The sequence below is a fragment of the Rhyacophila brunnea genome, unplaced genomic scaffold (assembly GCF_057557595.1).
Source record: "Rhyacophila brunnea isolate RB1 unplaced genomic scaffold, BYU_Rbru_1.0 scaffold_1, whole genome shotgun sequence".
Lineage (NCBI taxonomy): Eukaryota > Metazoa > Arthropoda > Insecta > Trichoptera > Rhyacophilidae > Rhyacophila > Rhyacophila brunnea.
In genome coordinates, this window is record NW_028232751.1 from 33580999 (window position 1) to 33592991 (window position 11993).

General features: G+C 32.1%; 1 protein-coding gene across 1 annotated transcript in view; it reads left to right on the forward strand.

Moving 5' to 3' along the window:
* The window catches only part of LOC147079699 (transmembrane protein 26), a 29807-nt gene extending 18367 nt beyond the window's left edge, over positions 1 to 11440 (forward strand). The window contains exons 2-8 of the mRNA XM_085945497.1: positions 375 to 527; positions 1869 to 1993; positions 4200 to 4383; positions 6597 to 6756; positions 8717 to 8976; positions 9413 to 9535; positions 11080 to 11440. Of these exons, the coding sequence (XP_085801623.1) occupies positions 375 to 527; positions 1869 to 1993; positions 4200 to 4383; positions 6597 to 6756; positions 8717 to 8976; positions 9413 to 9535; positions 11080 to 11440 (1366 nt within the window). The remainder of the gene's footprint in view (positions 1 to 374; positions 528 to 1868; positions 1994 to 4199; positions 4384 to 6596; positions 6757 to 8716; positions 8977 to 9412; positions 9536 to 11079) is intronic.
* The last annotated feature ends 553 nt before the right edge of the window (positions 11441 to 11993 follow it).

An 11993-nucleotide genomic window follows, 5' to 3' on the forward strand; every position in this document is an offset into this window, starting at 1 on the left:
CTTCGAATGATCTTTCAATACATTTATAATATTATCTGATCATTTATAATATAATATTATATGATCTTACATGTGTATGTGCCCCACCGATAATACCACATAGTTTCCATTCCCTTAGTTTATTGCAATTTTTACACTCACACATCGAAAAGCAACGGAAGTAAACTAGACATCATGTAATCCGACATAAAAATACAGTCCTGTTATAAATTTTAGTTAATACGGTTTGTTTCCACTTTCAATACCGAATATATCGGTATTGTCTGATTTTGAAATCCGGTATTGCAATCCCTAGTTTGGATCAATATTCATGTTTTGAATGAAAATATACCAATTATTTAATTTATTGCTATTTCTTCATTTTTCTTTTACAGGTTTTGTCCATCAGTGTTCATCTATCTGGGAACAGTGGTGCCGGCGATATGGCTACTGGAGCTTCACAAAGTGGAGAAACGACTGCAGGCGAGGGAAGAACACTTCAATCTGACGGCGGGGACCGGTGTCGATCTCAAAGACATCAGTAAAATGTTGGGGGTATTGGAGTCATTGTCATTTTTAGCTTATTCCGTACACGTATGACGGCATGGTGTCGACGACAAAAGCAGTCGGCATAATCACAATATGTTCATAGTCTAGACCAGTGACGTCCCTAGGGAAAGTGAAGTAAACTTAGAATGTCGTTCCTTTTAATTCTTATTTCAAAATTGTGAGCAGATTCTATTTTATTATTTATTTTCGACTATGTTAAATAGATAAATAAACCAGAAATCTTTCAAATTGACACACGCATACACCACCTGCTGAGAATACTACTTTCAATCAGTGGCGGTGTTTGATACGTGGCGCTGACAGGTTTGGAGGCACCCTTGTGAAGTTTTTGCCTGAGCGCCCCGCCCCCCTGGGTTCTTTTGTAAAATGCGATTTAAAAAGTTGTTTTTCTGGAGGCACCTATATGTATTAGCCCAAGGCCCCTTCAAGCGTTAATCCGGCCCTGCTTATATTAACAAGAAAAATATATTTTTTATTTAAAAATAAGACTGCAATAAAAAAGCTTTTTATAAAATATGCGGTCATTACATAAATTCATCTTACCATTATATATAAGTTTTATTAATTGAAATTGCGTTTACATGGTGGAGCTCCATTATAATGGTTTTGAAATAAAGTTATTTTTGTTAATTCTACTTTATTGAGTCATTTATATTGACAGCTGTTTCAGGCTATAAATCCATCTTCAGAATGGTTATAGTCGACCGTTCCACAAATAGCCCGAAACACCTATCAACGTAAATAATTCAATTGAATTAGAATCAACAAAAATAACTTGGTTTTCCAAACCATTATTATTTTTATAGTTACAATGTAATTAAATCAGATCTCTAGAATGTTAAAGTAAGTTTTTTTAATAATTTATTGCAATTATGTAAATTTAAAAAAAAAATGATTTTTATCAAATACAAAAGTGTGTATAATGAGATCTTTTTTATTTATATCGAATCATGCTACAATATTGTGTTAATACCAAAGGTCTATTTGATATAAATACACATAAAACTATTTGATACACACATGTAAATGGTTGGGGCAACTTCCTTATTGTTGGCACTGCATTAAAAAATCGGAAGAAATATGTAACACTGTAGCCGAAGGAGCTGGAGGTAACCTTCGATCAGTTAATGGTGAATCAAACAGGTATTTTAGTCATAGGCTGTGACTGGTCAAGGTGGCATTCAACCATCTCTTTTCAATTTTAACACTAATTTAATAATGACACTGACATGTTTAGTTACAAGATAAGTGTTCATTAAAACTTATTACAAATGTATTTATTCCTAGGGGAAGATACATTTACCTGACATACCATTTAGCACCGAGACATGGGTAACACTCATCGAACAATTCTTAATGTTGACACTCATCGTGGGGCGTTGGTTGCTACCAAAGGGAGATCTAACCCGTGACCAGTTAAGTCAACTACTCCTGGTATACATTGGTTGGTATAATAAATCATTGATGTTATGAAAATATGGAGATTATAATATAATATGTTATATAGTACCTTCAGGTCAATTAATAATTCAATACTAGAATCTCTTCATTGGAATTTCGTTTAGGGCAAGTCCGCAGCACAAATGAATTGATAATGCAGTCACTTTTTCCATAACATTACATACGATGATTCGACACTTTTGAAAAAAAATAAATAGTAGGTAGATCAATGTAATAGGCTTAAATTCCCTGACAAATGATTTAGTAGTTTATTATGTTTGAGACTTTCAAGGTTGTTTTTTAACGTAATAGATTCTTGGGTTTTCGCCGTGTGTACTTCTTCCTTCTTCGCTCGACGTAACAGGACACAAATTTGACTTTCAATCCAAGATACTGTACTGGGTCGGAATAAGGGATATTTCTCACAATTCGTAATGGAGGCCATCAAAATCCATAGAAACCTTAAAAATATTATTAGGGATGATGGGTTACAGTTAAAAACGTCATGGCTTCCGCAAATCAGCCGATCAGCAAAATTCAATATTCGATCCGGTATCTCTGGTTGTAACGATTGACACATTGCTTTGAGCAATGTTTGCTCTTAGTTAATTAGATTCCTTTAGGCATTCTTAGAGCGACGTTTGCATTCATACACCTACACTACACTTCATCATAAAGCATTTCTCTTGCCTCTGTAACAAGCCTGAAACGTCGAGGAAGGAAGGAAGCAGTACACACGGTGGAATCCCAAGAATCTATTACGATTTAGTAGTATTTTTGTCTAGAAAAACTCAATCTGAGACTTAAAGTCTAGTCTCTGCTACAATTTCATTTCTTATATTTTTTTTTTTTTCAATATTCATGGCAACATAACACCGATTATTATATTTAAAGATTTTATAAGTCAATGATTAACTATAGGTATATCTCTTTATGAAAATGTTCAGGTACATTATTAAGTACAGTTCTTTATAATAAATAGAAATGATTGATTCCTAATGGTTTTCTCTTGACTCTTAAATCAAATATGTATATATAGTAGAATCTCTCTCAAACAACACTACATCAAATCTGAATGCCTCAGTTTACCAGAATGTATTGAAAACTTGAAAATAAAAAAACGTGTGTGTTACAAATATATAACACACACTTTTTCAACAAATAAACTTTTATGATAATAATATGTATTTCTTTCCTAAATATGAATTTAAAAAATCAGTTAAGTTGTGTTAAAAAAGGCAAAAGCGAAAACTGCTGACAGTAAGTATTAGTGCGGCCATAACAAAAAAATGCAAGAGTAAACACGTATTATCATGCAAATTGCAAGATTGCATGCATGAATTAAAAAAATCATGTGACAATTGGATCATGCAATATCTGCGCCGGCGAAGTAGAACGATAGTAATGAACCTGCCGGTGAAAAAACAAACTACACCACACAGAGACTCATTTTGAGGTTATCTGATTTTCACGACCTGTCAAATAGTGCCATAAAATGACAACACCGTATCTCGCCTACTCTTGAAGAATGAGATTGGTGAAACAGACAGCACTTTTACGTGTTAACAGTTTTTATAGCGATAGTTTAAAATATACACTATTGGTGCCATTAAATCCATGCACATGTATCGTGAGTCACAAGACGTTATCACCCGCTTCAGATAGTGAGATTCCACTGTCATCAAAGACTGTCAATAAATGAGAGTTTTTGTGTATTGATTTTTTCCGTCATATAAATGTATAGCAGTGGAGTGCGCTCCACAGAGCATCCTCAGAAATATTACTATAAATAATATTATGCATTTATAGCACAATTGTATGGTAATTTTAGATAGACTATGCTGCTTCGAATGGGTCTATAATTTTTACGTTGCTTGTGACTTGATTGATATTATCGACATATAATGAATATTATGGAAATGTTTAGAATATCGCAGAGCGACCACTCTAATAAATCATATCATACTACTTCCATTCTATGTAGCAAATAGTAGGTAAATATTATGTAATTTTAAAACAACATCCCTACAATCAAAAGCCACTGGTACATAGATATCTACAAACATCATAACAAAAAAAAATTGGTAAAGAATCCATTATTAATTATTGTTTCCTTTCTTCCTGGGATTCCAGAATTGAAAAAAATGTTAATCCCACAATACATTGAAGAACATCATACATAATTAAATACAACGGATATTTCTTTGCAGGAACAGCAGCTGATATCATCGAGTTTTTTGACTCCTTCAAGGACGATAAGATTGTATCGGAGCCATTACTCGTGTTATTGACGCTGGCAATTTGGTCATGGAGTTTGCTGCAATTTACCGTTGTCCTGACTGCAACCAAATCGAGGAAATCTCGGGCAAGTGCAAACGGCAGCATAGCTAAAACGTATGTTATTTAAACAAAAATTTTATTCTATCCCTATCAAACAATAACATATAATAACAATCATTGGCTAAGCCTCATTACTAATAAATGATGAATGTGGTGAAAAAATGTACTCCACATTGCAGAAAAAAGTTTTTGGCCTATTCTGCTAACATGTCCACATCAATATATATATTTTTTTAAATTATTATCCATGAACTTTTTTGGTCGTACAAGTCGGTTGTTAGTAATTTTTAACAATCACAAACACCCAGGTTTTGAGTAGATCACATAAATATATTGTGTCTTTACCGGGAATCGAACTCGGAGCTCCCGAATGGAAGGCCAGCACCTTACACCATTGCGCCACGAGAGTCGGCTATCCACATTAATATTGAGATTTATATGAAAGGGTGTGTCAACGTATTGGTACAATTAATTTTATAAAACATTCATTTAACCCAGGTATGTAATTAAATACTGCAGAGCAACACAAAGTGAATAAGTAGAATATTCAAGTAAGCAACGCAGTGATCACAGCAAACAAGGGATTTATCAAAATCTTTTTGGCAATACAAACCTTAGCTTCCTCCATCCAGTGCTACCCCCACCGTTTTCCAATGGAAGTTTGAAAACAAGTTTATACCTACGCCTATTAAATATTATATTATGCTGTTCATCATCCTCCTAACCACAGTATAATATTATTATTGTAATCTCTTTCAACCTAGTTTTCATTTCGTTTCAGTACCTAGTATTAATTATTATTAGTCATAGATAAAACATTATTTTTAACCAGTGATTGTTGATACCATATTGTATAACATAAAGTATGTCTAAAGAACTATCAATTAATTACTTTTAATTACTCTTTCACAAAAATAATAAAACAAGATATTGCCATCTCGTGCGTAATTATATCTATTAACAAAAGTTGTTAATTATAATTATTTCCTTATGTTAATAATTGATTGATGTAACTAACACTTTACTTTTGCTGTGCGCATTTTGTAATAAAAATATTTACCTTCTTTCTCTATAGGTGGGTTCATATTATAATTATTATTACTCAAAATAAATTCAATTACTGTATTACCATACGTCATTCACAAAAATAAGTGTATTTAAATTAACTGTCAACTATAAGTTAAAGCAGTGATGTCTAACCTTTCTGTCACCAAGAATTACTGTGATCATCCTGAACTCAATAGGTACTCTTTTATTCCAGATTGCTAAAAAATAAGAAATGAAAAATATGGATTTGTTGCGCGAGTATATTAAATTTATTGTATGTTTTGTTAATCATCCCCCAACAAGATTGCACTCCTGGCGCTATTTTTTGTGTAGAGTCGAGTTTATGAGAAAATTTAATATAAAATAGTGTCTTTTCACTAATTTATTCAAATGTAAATAAGTAATAATGTATGTAGTTTATTTTTTTGAAAGCCGACGAGCTACGAGCTATTTATTAATGCCACAATAATTCAAATCGATTTGTTGTTCAAATAAAAATTGGGCACATGGTAAGTTTATATGATTTCAATGGTGACTAAGGCCTTTCTATGATAATATTTGATTATAAACCTCTTGTTTCAAATATAATATGGAAAATGTTGGCGCCGTCAAGTGGTGAAATAAAAAATAAATCCACAATTCCTTAGCGCGTTGCAAAACCGAATAACTGTGATCTAGGAGCCATTCATTTCAGTATGTGAGATTATTTGCTTTTTTCAAAGCCATCAATGACATGTGCGAACTCTGATTTTATATTGCTTGTGATTTTTTAAACTTATAGATGTCGTATCAATCGCAATATCATAATATCATCCATGGTAAGACAAAAGTGGGTTATTGTTTATTTGTAATTTTATTTTGTTGTCATATATTATTTAGGAACTACCCTGCCAAAAATGGTTATAACTTTGTCATGTAACATTGTTGACACACTTTTGAGACGTTGAGGGCAACATTCCAAATAAACAAACCTTGTATCTCATTTTGGCCATATTAATGCTGTTTGGCTTAGCAACCCTCGATATTATATGGATCAGTTACTTTCGTAAGTAAGGTTTCGTAAGAATCTTAAGTATAACTTTACCATTGAAGTGGATGCTGTTCTTTTGGTTATGCATCATTTACCACCCTCCTGTGTGATATTTGTATATAATTGGATTACAATGTCAATTCCACTGATACATACTGAAAAGTAATTCTAAATCTTTATTTTTTTGTAGGGCAACAACTGAAACATGCTGCTGTTCAATTGATGTTTGCGCAATCATGATGAATATTGCACTGCAGGATGCACCGTTCCTCGCATTCCGGCTACTTATTATCGTCCATTACAGGATTGTTAGCTACATGAATGTGTTTTTTACATGTAAAAATACTCTGGTACTTGTTTATTACTTAGCTGTTTGTAATTAAATATAATCTGAGTTCTACAAATTTAGATTCCTTTTCATTATGCGACTGTCAAATAGTAGAAAGCGGTAGAAACATTTTTTTAAACAATATAAACAAATGTAGTTTCATGTTAAAATATAATGTATCTTTATCTGTTGTTTTTCAATTTGCTGTCAGTCGTTTAGTGCAAAATACCTGAATTTGCAATAGATACTGTCGTTCATAATATGTGATATCACATTCTTGGGAGGGGGGGGGTCTGGAAAATGTGACATAAAACCAACAAAATATGAACTATTCAAAGATGACATACTGAATCATTTTCAACAAATTTATTTTTAATAAATTAAGTATACCTAATAAAAAAATAATAAATTTAGACAAGTCGCGAGCCTAATACTACAAGTTCTAAGAGTTCATCCTTGAAAAAACAAACCCAACAATGAAGTAGTATTCTAAGCTGTCTCATTGTAACTTTTGTTTCTCCAAGGACAAACACTTAGAACCTTGTAGTTCTCCACTCGCGAAGTGGGTTAAATATTTTGTGATGAATTGTGATAATGATTTGGTGTGTCAAAAATACCTCAAAACGTGTGATATCATATGGGGACTCCTTATTGGCAAGGTAATACATTTTCATAGGCAAACATATTGGTAGGTAATTATTACTATCTTACACTTTTGAAAAAAAAAACAAAAATAGTGTACTTCAGAAGAACTAGTTACTACCTAGATGGTTCCTTGTATCTTCCATGCCATTTAGATAAGTAATATAAGTTGAAAAATGTTTAGTGCTCTGAAGCAAAATGAAAATCTGTTCAGAGCACATGGTAAAAGTTCATTTGTAGTCATATCAAAATACGTGTAAAATATATATTTATTTGAAAAATAATATTCTTCCATTTTGGTAAAAAAGTAGGTATTGTATACATGAATTTCAATAAAATTACAATTATCTGGAAACTATTGTCTGTGGACAAACATAATCATGGTATACTTTTATCTCCTTATCAGCGACGTCCCTATGGAAAGAGCCGCCCTTAAGCAATGTCTTCTTCTGCCATTTTGAAACCTAAATGTTATCTTAATTCATTATCTTTCTACGATGAGTTAATGCTTACTTTTTTCATATCGGGCAAATATGAGTGTATTAAAATTTTGATTAACATATTCACCGTTTCTTAAAATTTGAATATATTTATTGAAGGCGAAAAAATTATCTATTTTCACAAAACTTGTTCTAAAAATTATGATTATTTGCATTTCTCTCCATAATTCGCCGCCCCTATGAAGTGCATGACCTCACTGGACGGGACGGGACGTCACTGCTGTTCATAATATCATATTTATTGATTAGATACAACAATATATTGTATTGATTAGATACAACTTGCACATTGTGATTCTGAATATTATGTAACTATATAGGGCCTGTACACGTGCATGTATTTACTTGGACCAATAGTGTGTATTTTAAACTATCGCAATAATAACTGTTTACACGTAAAAGTGCTGACTGTCTCGCCAATCTCATAACATTTGACAAGTCGTGAAAATCTGTTAACCTCAAAACGAGTCTCTGTGCGGTGTAGTTCGTTTTTTTACTGGTAGATTCGAAATTGAAAGATTGAAAATTCAGGAGTTTCTGAACTTTTTTGATTCAAGCATGCAATCTTGCAATTTGCATGATAATACGTGGTTATATGTGCATTTTTTTGTTATGGCCGTGATAATACGTACTGTCAGCAGTAAATCCATGCGCGTGTAAACGGGGTAATAGTACGACTTCTATATTCTGTGTGACATCACAGTGGGAATCTGGGTAATTATAGATGCCCTGTCCTTTCATTTTACGTATAGAGCTGTGATGTATCTGCCAGAATAATACAAGTCATACTGTAGTATTATTATTGTGTGTATGGAATATAAAGAAGACAATTGTTTTTAGGTAATTCTTCTACAAATTTATAGATTGTATGTTGTACATTCAGAAACAAACAAAGCCAAAAATGCTAAAGGAAATAAAAAAGGCGACAACAAATCTAAGCAGGATCATAAACGAAAAAAGAATATGAAGGGATCTAATCAGAGGAAGAAAGTGAAAATGGTTAACTGTGATATGGGCGACTATAATATTGGAAATATTGCTATCATATCGAACCCAGCTGATATTCATAAACTGAATAAAAACAAAGATGTGAAATTACGGTAACTATCTTATAATTTAATGTAATGGGTGTGTTAAATCTATTTTAGAATGTCTTGCATAAAGTGGCGTAACCCACAAAAATGTCTAAATGGAGTTAACATTTAGATTTGGTTAGATTAGGTTCCCCTTTACCTCTGATTCCTCTTCCAATGGTTAACTCCGTTTAGACATTTTTGTGGGTTACGCCACTTGTGCTCTGACCGCCTCATATTATGTATCTATTTCCTATAATAGTTACTGAAATATGAAGTGTTAAATAAATTAATAAGGATAAAGTTAATATTAGTGAGGGATTAATTATTGTGGTAAAGGTCATTCCAAATGTTGAGGCTACCATGGGATAAATTCTGCTTGAGATCGGAACACGGGAAAATTCTTTTAGATAGTTTCTTTGAAATATCGTATAAGTTGTTCATTTAATATTTTTATTAAAAGGGCTATCATTATGAAGAATAGAGATGGGCTTAATGAATTGGATTTGGTACGAGCTTGGAAAGAAAATGAAAAAAGGCCAGAAAATGATGATGGAGATAGAAACAGTGATGACAACAGTAACAGGTATTGAACATATCAATGCTCAGATTTTAATCATTTCTAGTTTTTATACAGATATTTCAACTTTTAAAAGCTCAAGAGTAACAATATAAAGAGTGGGTATTGTTTGACTATATAAAGCCGTGTTTCTTGCATATAACATGCAGTCAAACCTCAATTTGATTATTATTAACTAAACAATGAATCGTTATACCATCATGTTGCTTCTCAGTACAGCTACCAAATTTAAAAACAACACAATTAACCATATTTTCTACTAAATTAGCTAAAACATGCTAGCAGTTTTTAAATGACTGTAGTCATTAAAACCAATATTTACTGGAGACGTGTAAAAAATATATTTCATTCAGCCGTAGAAATTCTATCTTACTGCCGAATGCTTTCTCACTCGCACTTAAGGGTAGTTTTTGTTCAAAAGATATCAATTACACTGAACAGTATCTTGAAAATTCTACTTTTTCATGTAGGTATCTCAAGCTAAAACATAATTTTCCTCAAAATACTGACTGTGCGGTGGGTAGTTTCTGTTGAATGTCAATAATATGGTATTCAAATACATTTTTTTAATCAATATGTGCATTGAATGCACTACATGGACTTAATAGATTCAGGAAGCAAACGATCAAAGTATTTTAGAAATAATATCTATTGTGGTGAATACCAAATGATAACCGATTTTATGAATTAAATTATCATTAAGTACCTACTGAATCTCCTCAAAAGATTGATCCTCATAAAATTGACTGAAACACCTCCATACCGTGGAGCAGTGGCGAGGGATAGAGGTAGGTTGTTAAGATTCGTCATAAATAGTACATACCAAACGTTATCAGTCATTCTCATTTGTTTTCATTGTTGTAAGAATACAATTTGCAGATGGTGCTGGTAAGTTTTCAAAATTCAACTAAACCCTGCCTAAATCAAACCATAATAGTTTAGGCATGCTATGGGCGATCCGACAAAAATTGAGCACACTTTTCAATCATACTTATTTGTTTCCGTTGAATTAAGAATATATAATTTTACAGATGGTCTTAGTTAGTTTTTTAAACTTCATTAAGACCTGCTTAACCAAATCATAATCGATGAAAAATATTCATTTATCTATTTATCATGTATGGTTTAATGGCATAATTTTAGATATTTTATAAATAAACGAATAATTTTTTACTACTATCTACTATGGCTTGGATTAGGCATGGTATAATTGAATTTTAAATACTAACAAACAATATCTACACATTGTAGTCTTAGTTCAATGAAAACGAATATGTTTGACTTACAAAGTTTAGTGCGTACTATTTATCTCGGATCTTAACATCCTACCTACACACTTTTCCACTGCTGTGGAGGTCCATAACATGGTCCATTTTCGTGCAGTAACTGAAATTTATTTTTTGGTACACGATCAATAATTGATTGGTTGCCTATAATAAGTAGAATGTATTTAATCGTGTTTCTTCAAAATTATGGATTATGTATTAAGATAAAAATGTTCCTTTTGATTATTAAGTATGTACTTATAAGATTGTGCATATTTTTTATAGAAAAAAATCAAGAAATAGCCGAAAGGATACAGAAAATTCAACGGCAAGCTCACAAGCATCTGCATCTAAATCAAAAAATAAATTAAGTCGGAACTCAGAATCTCGAAGTAAATCGAATGAGAAAAAAAAATCTGCGGAGGGTGAAAAGTCCAATGAAAATGATAACGGAATAAGTGGAAAGCATTCTAAAAATGGACACGGAAAATCATCAAAAAAACAGGATGTAGAGATATACTCAGAAAATAGTGAATCCAACACAAATAGCGAGAAGGAAAATAGTAGGAAGCGGAAGCACAAGAAGAAATCTTCTAAAAAATACTCATCTGACAGTGACAATTCCTCTTCAGAAATGAGTGACTGACATTTTTGGAGAAACCTTCTGTTGTGTTTGTTGATTTTCTGCGCTGCATGCGTTTGTCTTTACTTCATATTTGACTCAGACATATTTAAGAGTCTAAAAATATAGCAAGAAATGACATAAAACCCATTTTTCTGAAAAAAGAATTCAGTTAAGTGTGAAGAACACAAGATGTATGAGCCAATTTATAGCTCTAAAATTGGCTGAAGAAACAGTGGATTATGACATGATTGTCCATATAAATTCATACTGTTACATCCCCTTTTTTCTTTTAAGTAAAAAGTTAAGAGGGAACCATCTAACAAAAGCTCAAAAGAGACAAAAAATATTTTATTTATATATACAATTTAATAGGCTTATGCGTGGTCTATGTTTTTATTGTTAAATAATAGTCATTTCAGATGTATTATTAATTTTAAGTTAATATCCACTATGCCAAGGGTCGGCAGTTTGTCAAGTGAGAAGAGCCAAATTGTCAAGGAAACAGGATAACAAAGGTATCCGAGAGCCGCATATATGTAATATACATATGTATATAGATTTTTAGGGGGGAAAA